Source organism: Glycine max, chromosome 7, assembly GCF_000004515.6.
Source record: "Glycine max cultivar Williams 82 chromosome 7, Glycine_max_v4.0, whole genome shotgun sequence".
Lineage (NCBI taxonomy): Eukaryota > Viridiplantae > Streptophyta > Magnoliopsida > Fabales > Fabaceae > Glycine > Glycine max.
In genome coordinates, this window is record NC_038243.2 from 11,570,438 (window position 1) to 11,577,334 (window position 6,897).

Here is a 6,897-nt window from a genome sequence, read left to right on the forward strand (position 1 = left end):
ATGAGAGAAAACTAATCAATGTAGCCACGGGCACAAAGGCTGTGCTGTAAGCAATGTCAGCAAATGCATTGTGTAATCTTGAGAAAATCTGATTTGCACTGTTTGATGTCATTCATCACCATCCCTCCCTTGTACTCTGATGAGATGATCATATCATTTGCATGTATCTATTATTCATAGCATGTGAATTCTGTGATTTCTCAGGTCAATTGGCAGTAAAATTCATATTTGTTCAATAATGTTAAATTCACGATTATTTACATTTGGAAATAACACGGGACACTAATAATGCACATTTCATCAAAAGGGAAAGCTAGGAAGGGGTATCATTTTCTTTCAGGAAGGGATGAGATATTCTTGAATGCCATTTTCTGGTGAGTTTAATAGCAATGAGAGCCAAAATGGTGGCTTCAGGAACAAATGCAACATCAGGGACGGCTTTGATAATACTTAACTGTGGCACAGTTTGGCCAGTTTTCTTAGCTTCCATGGCAACTGGTGGAGTCACTATCCCAGAGATCATCATAGATTCATCTGCTTTGCTCTGATTCACATTCTCAGTAACGAATTTGATGAAAGCCTCCTTTTTTTGAGCTTCCTCAGATTTAGTCCGTGTTTCATAATAGTTCTGCTTGTTAGAGAAACATGTCAGTTAAGGAGGGATCCTCGCAATGTAGATTCAACACAAACAAGTGGAAGAAGAGTTAACTGACCTCTATATCATCATGTGTTGGTGCATCATAATGCTTACCAGGCAAGGCCATGTTGATTGCACCATGAAAATATTGTCAGAAAATATCAGTAAAACTGATGTTATATTGGTGACATTCAAAGGGTTAGCAGTGTTTTTAGTCGTGGAAATATTTTAAAATTTTGATTTTTGTTCCCGACTTTTAAAACATTTTTGTTAGTTCCTATTTTTGAAACTTTTTTCTCTTTGGTCCTTTAAGAAAAAAAGAAAAAAGAGGTTATGCATAATAATAATATAAAATAGTTTTATACTCATTTAATTAGAAATCGTCGTTTATATAAATTTATTAATTTTTATAAAATTATCTTAAAGTAATAATGATGATGATTTATGATTGAATGTCAATATAAAATTATTTCACATATCACCATTAAATTATCAAAAAAATTCTAAAAGCATGATAATAGCTATCAATGACATGGAATAATTGTACGCATTTTTTTTTCTCCATACAAGGGGCCAAAATATAACATCATTTTTAAGTAGAGATTAAAATAAAAGATAACATTCAGTGCAGGGACCAGATTTGTAACAATTTTTAAGAAATGACATGACATATATGATTACTTGAAGATATCAAGGCTATTGTTAGGTGCACCCAGCATTATTGCTGGTGTACTCAACATAGTTAAAAAATTCTAAAATTGCCCCGGCCTTATTTACAGTTGCGGATCAAGTTGATTCGCATGTCTTTTACGGATCAATTTGATCCGCAAAAGACTTACGAATCAACTTGATCTGCAAGTCTTTTGTGGATCAACCTGATTTAATAATATAGATATGTTTTAATTTTTAAATGACATTTTTAATTTACTAAGGCAATAATAACATAACATTTCTAATTTAGTTATTTTCATTCATAATATTTAAATGAATTTTGAATGAATTTCGAATCAAGTAATTTAAACATAATTTAAAAATAACATGTAAATACATCGTCCAAAACTGATAATATTATAAAATAATATTATTAACCAAAATAACTTAAAATATACAAAATGTTCAGTCAAATACATCGTTCAAAACTGATAATATGAAAGGTGTCAATAAACTATGGTTGATCCGTGCGCCGCCAACGTCAAGACCCGACATGCACATTGCGATCTTCTGTGACACCCCTAACAATCCTAAGGCATTTTTGGATGACCTCATGTGTCGATGTGCCTGACGTGACTTCATTTAGGCTGAGATGATGCTCCAACGTCTCTGCGATGGCATGGTAAGCTTTTTGTTAAATTGAAAACAAACAAATTATACAAATTAATATTAAAATAATTCAAGTAAATGACATACATGTAACCAAATAGTAACACTTACCACTGCATGTCTGGGCTTGTTCGCATCAGAATCCACATGTGTCGATGCTGGTGCTGGCTCCTGAGGGATATGTCTGGGCTGTGTCGCAGATACATCTCGAGGAGGATCTGATGTCTGTAGTCGGGCGCACACTGACCTGACACAACTCATATGTCATCTGCTGGCGCCAGATGGTTTGAGTAGTGCGCCCACCTATCGTCTACGTCATCAAATGACACCCATGAATTGACAGGGTGTGCAAGAATGCATTGGACGTATCCGAACTGGAGCATAACCCTCTCCAATCTGTATCTGACAACAACATGCCCCTAGCGAAGCTGTATGAGAAAAATGTAATCAGATGAAACTCTTGGACCGGTCGGTGCTCCGCATATTGCATCCAGTAGACATCTGGAATCCTAAGACGATCCAGGAGCTTCATGTACGTTGCTGTAGATATCTTCTCGACAATCTTCTTTGTGGTAATCCATTGACACGCACGTGGTGACACCTCGTCGTAGTCTGGATCAAGATTGCACTCCGCAATAGACGGAAAGTGCTTATATATCCAACACTACAGAGGTTACATGAAAATCATACAAATTTCAAATGAACGTCTGAAATAAAATACCCTCATTAAAACATTTTTGTAATTAAATTATGAAAAACATGTTAATTACCTGTAACAACATGATGTAACCAGCAAACAGTCGGCTGGTGCTGATACTGGCATCATTAAAGTGATCGTACATATGGACGAGGCCAGCAACTCCCCATGCATACCTCCTAGCCTGAGTGAGGTCACACAGGGCGTCTAAGTGTACAACATGAACATGGGTTGCACTCTTATTAGCAAAAAGAGTGCAACCCAGAAGATGCAGAAGATAAGCACGAGCTACAGTTGTCCAGTGCTGGGTCTGACATCTGCGTTGGTATACGTCTTGTAGCCACTGTAGGCGTACGTATGGTCCACAACAGTGTCCTGTCTCGGCCATGGCTACCTCTGGTGAGACCATCAGTAACTCAACCAACATTAGCACCACCTCGTCGGTGTGCAGAGGTTGGAAGGCGTGGAAGTCGCCAACGATCGACAAATGAAGAAGAGATGCGACGTCGTCCAACGTGATGGATACCTCCCCTACTGGAAGATGGAAAGTACTCGTCTCTCGGTGCCATTTTTCGACAAACGAGGATATAAGTCCCCGATCGTCAGTGTCTACTGAACATGCGATCAGAGGACTTAATCTTGTCCCAACAATCATCTCCTCAATTGCAGGAACATGCATGCCTAATTTATGCACCTTCCTCCCATGGGAGGATAACTTCAACTCAGGTCGTTCCTGAATTGAAGTATAAAGGAATAGACAATTTATTAAAACAATATTTTAAAGTAACCAAAAACTCAATAAAAAATAATACTTAACAGATAACTTAAATTGAATATTATAAATACCTGTCTGGACCATATGCTGACTGCAACATGCTCAACATACTCTGTAAGCACTGATGGGTCCCTGGGTCCACTAGGAAATCCCTCAGCCTCATTTGCAGCATACTCTGCACTGGTATCCTGTGCGCCAGTCTCTGCATCAGTATCTTGTGTGTCAGCATTTTACATGGGCTCATCGCTAGCTACAGCAGGCTCAGCCTCTAGTACTGCAGGTACCGCAGGCGAGTCCGCAGGTACTGCAGGCGAGTCCGCAGGTACTGCAGTCACATCATCGACAACAATGACAGGTACCCATCGCCTGCATGCCGATGCGGTCGGCCTTCGGCGCTGGGGAGCACCATCAGAATCATCACCATCCCCTTTCCCCCGACCTCTGGCAACAATCCTACCTAATGGCCTAATCCTCTAGTCTTAACCATGATATGCAAATGTCTACCACAAATTCCATCACTAAACCACACAATTTCAAAGGGTATTTTGCATTTTCCCTTCTCAAGGAGAAATTGAGAAATTTTATGTGTGTGTGTGTGTGTGTGTGTGTATGGTTTTGGAAATATGGTTTGGTTAGGTTTGGGAGATTTGGTGCTTTGTGTTTAGGTTTTGACTTTCGAATGATTGACCAATTTGAAGAAGACTTGGTAATGGATATAGTTGAATGTGTGTTTTTGAACATTATTTGGATATAGTTTTTGCCTAAATGTCGACATACTTTTTGTCGATATTTTTCAGCAAGTTTCAAATGATCTATTATACAACAATTCCAGCAAGTTTTGGACCTAATTAGTTTATTGCTTTGAGGCATATGAGAAGCATCATTCTTTGATCTGTTCTTTCCCTCGATTTTAATTTGTGCTTTGTGGTGCATTCGTTGATTGCAACCTTTTTGGTTCGATATGCGGTTGGGTAGTGCTTAGGTTTGAAGGATGATTTGGATTTCAGGGCAATGTTGGATCGGGATTTTGGAATGAGTATTGCTTTGAAATGCACGTGCATTCTCCATTAGCTGTTCAGTAACAAGGTGAAGTTGAAGAGGATCATAAAGTATTTGAGTGTTTAGATTAAGCTTTTTGGTATTCAAAGCAAAATTTTAGTGAGAGTGCATGCCTGCTTTGGATTTTTTTGGGGGGGGGGGGGGGAATTGTTTTTTTTTTGTTTTTAATTTCTCAGTTAGGATTTTGATTATAGGCTATTTTGAAGGAAAAATAAAGTAATCCAATTCCAGACACACATAGAGCTTTTGAAATCATGATTTTTGTTTTTTAAATCAATTCTTGCCAAACATGCTCGTGGAAATTTAATGATATGCCTGGGTCCTAAAGTTTTTGAGAACAAAGAGGTAGAAGGTATCATGTCATTGGGAAAGATGTGAAGCACTTGCTAACTGGTTAATGCTTTTTACTGATACTGAAAAGAAAAGAAAAATTAGAAGAGTGAAGATTTTAATAGGGCGACAAGTTTTGGAAAATTGGAGGATTTCGAGTTCAAACAAGAGAGTGAAGCCTTGGTGCAATGCAATTGTAAGGTTGCTTCCTTATGCCTTGTAGGACATGGGTTTAAATGCTGGAAACAACCTCTTCATATGTTAGGGTATGTGTACATGTACACTTCTGAGAACTCACCGGGCTCTCTTGCATTGAATCCAATGTCCATTTTTTAAGTTCAAACAAGGTAAGTAGGAATGCTCTAGAAAGTCCTTAAAAAGGATTATAGGGTTCTAATTTTTTTAGCATCCTTTTGGGATTCTAATGAGTCACTAAATTTAAGGGTTTCAAACACATAAGTAGGAGAAACTTGAGCAAAACTTAATAGTTTGTGTTCAAAGTAAAGCTACAACCATTAGTTTGTGTTCCTATTTTCAATTGCATGCTCACTACCATCACTAGTAAAAAATATACATTTAACATCGCCAGGTTAACATCGGTTGAGGACAAAACCGATGTTAACACAAATGCGGTGGCATACTTGTAAATAAGACGAGTTTATTAACATCAGTTTTGTCAAAACCAATGTTAACATAGTCTCGTTAACATCGGTTTTTTGAAAAACCTAGGGTAAGTTTCGAGAATGAGCGTGGGCAATGAAAAGGGTCTATAGTTTAATTTTAGTAAAAACACAACATTGGTTTTTTCAAAAAACCGATGTTAACATGAGCTAGGTGACATCGGTTTTTTTAGAAAACCGATGTTGTGTTTTTACTAAAATTAAACTATAGACCCTTTTCATTGCCCACGCTCATTCTCGAAACTTACCCTAGTCACTGGCCGCGCACATTCTCGCAAACTTACCCTCATCACTGCCATTGCTCCTGACCCACCTTGCAAAGCCACCCTCTGCGCTGCCATTGTCCTTGACCCACCACGCGGAGTCTTGCAAAGCCACCCTGGTCATGCTTTGGTCGCAAAGCCACCCTTTTCACTACGCTCTGGTAAGTTTTCTTTCTTTGTGTCTATTGTGTCTACTGACGTTGCTTTCCTTGCAGCCATTGGCACCAAAGCACTTTTTGCTCCTCTTCTCGTGTCTGTTGCGTCTACTGTGTCTTGGTAAGTTTTGCTTTTGGTTGCCATTATTTTAACTTCCCTTAGTGTTTTGTTTGTACTTGTTATTGTGTTTTTGCTTGTATTGGGGTGTCTAATCCCGTTATATTTTTAGTGGGATGCTTGAGTTTGATAATGTATTTGGTTGAATACATTAATGTGTTATCACCCAGACTTAGAAACTTACACTTTCACAATGTTAGTAATTTTCTATAACTCTAGAAGCTAATAGGGTTTAGTTAAGAAAAACATAAACAGAAAGAGAAGGATGTAGGTTCATTTACTATGTAGTGTACTTGTAAGGGAGTGGTTGTGGTGATGTTCTATTGCATTAACATCGTAGTCATCTTCTATTTTTGGTCAGTTTTAGACAAATGATGCTCCTCTGCCATAAGCTTTCTAATTTAAATTATGAGCAATTGAATTTGCTTCGATAATGCTTGATCATGTTCATCCCTGTGCCTTTGTACATCTTCAAGTTGTTTGGACTTAATCTTTAGTTCTTGTGACATAATTTATATTGCCTTTTTGTTTTGAATCAATTTGATTCAAGAGCTGTGGCAGTTTTGATTCATTCTGATTTGTAATAAGCTTGAGCATTGTTTTACTTTTTCCCTCTTAAGAGTATTGCTTCTTTCTTGCTTATACAAGAGACTTCTACCTTTTCCTTTAACAAAATGTTGTCATCCCACCTTCTCATTTTGAGTCCATATGAAAATATGAAAACTGTTTTAAATTCTACTTGTATAAGGGAAAGCAGGTGAGTAAAATATAGTTGATTTTACTGTACTAAACACAAGTTTATTTATATCTTTATATCACTAAATGATTATAGGAAATTCCTTCAAGCTTTCTTTGTTAGGACT

General features: G+C 37.6%; 1 protein-coding gene across 1 annotated transcript; it reads right to left on the reverse strand.

The window, feature by feature from the left end:
- Window positions 1–313: 313 nt before the first annotated feature.
- Window positions 314–5,839, reverse strand: LOC100809581 (protein MAIN-LIKE 1). The gene is made up of 7 exons (XM_041017486.1): window positions 5,783–5,839; window positions 3,714–3,902; window positions 3,501–3,617; window positions 2,728–3,387; window positions 2,424–2,621; window positions 2,069–2,182; window positions 314–628 (listed from the first exon to the last, which is right to left on the reverse strand). The coding sequence occupies exons 1-7, from the start codon at window positions 5,837–5,839 to the stop codon at window positions 314–316; spliced, it is 1,650 nt and encodes a 549-aa protein (XP_040873420.1).
- Between the last annotated feature and the right edge of the window lie 1,058 nt (window positions 5,840–6,897).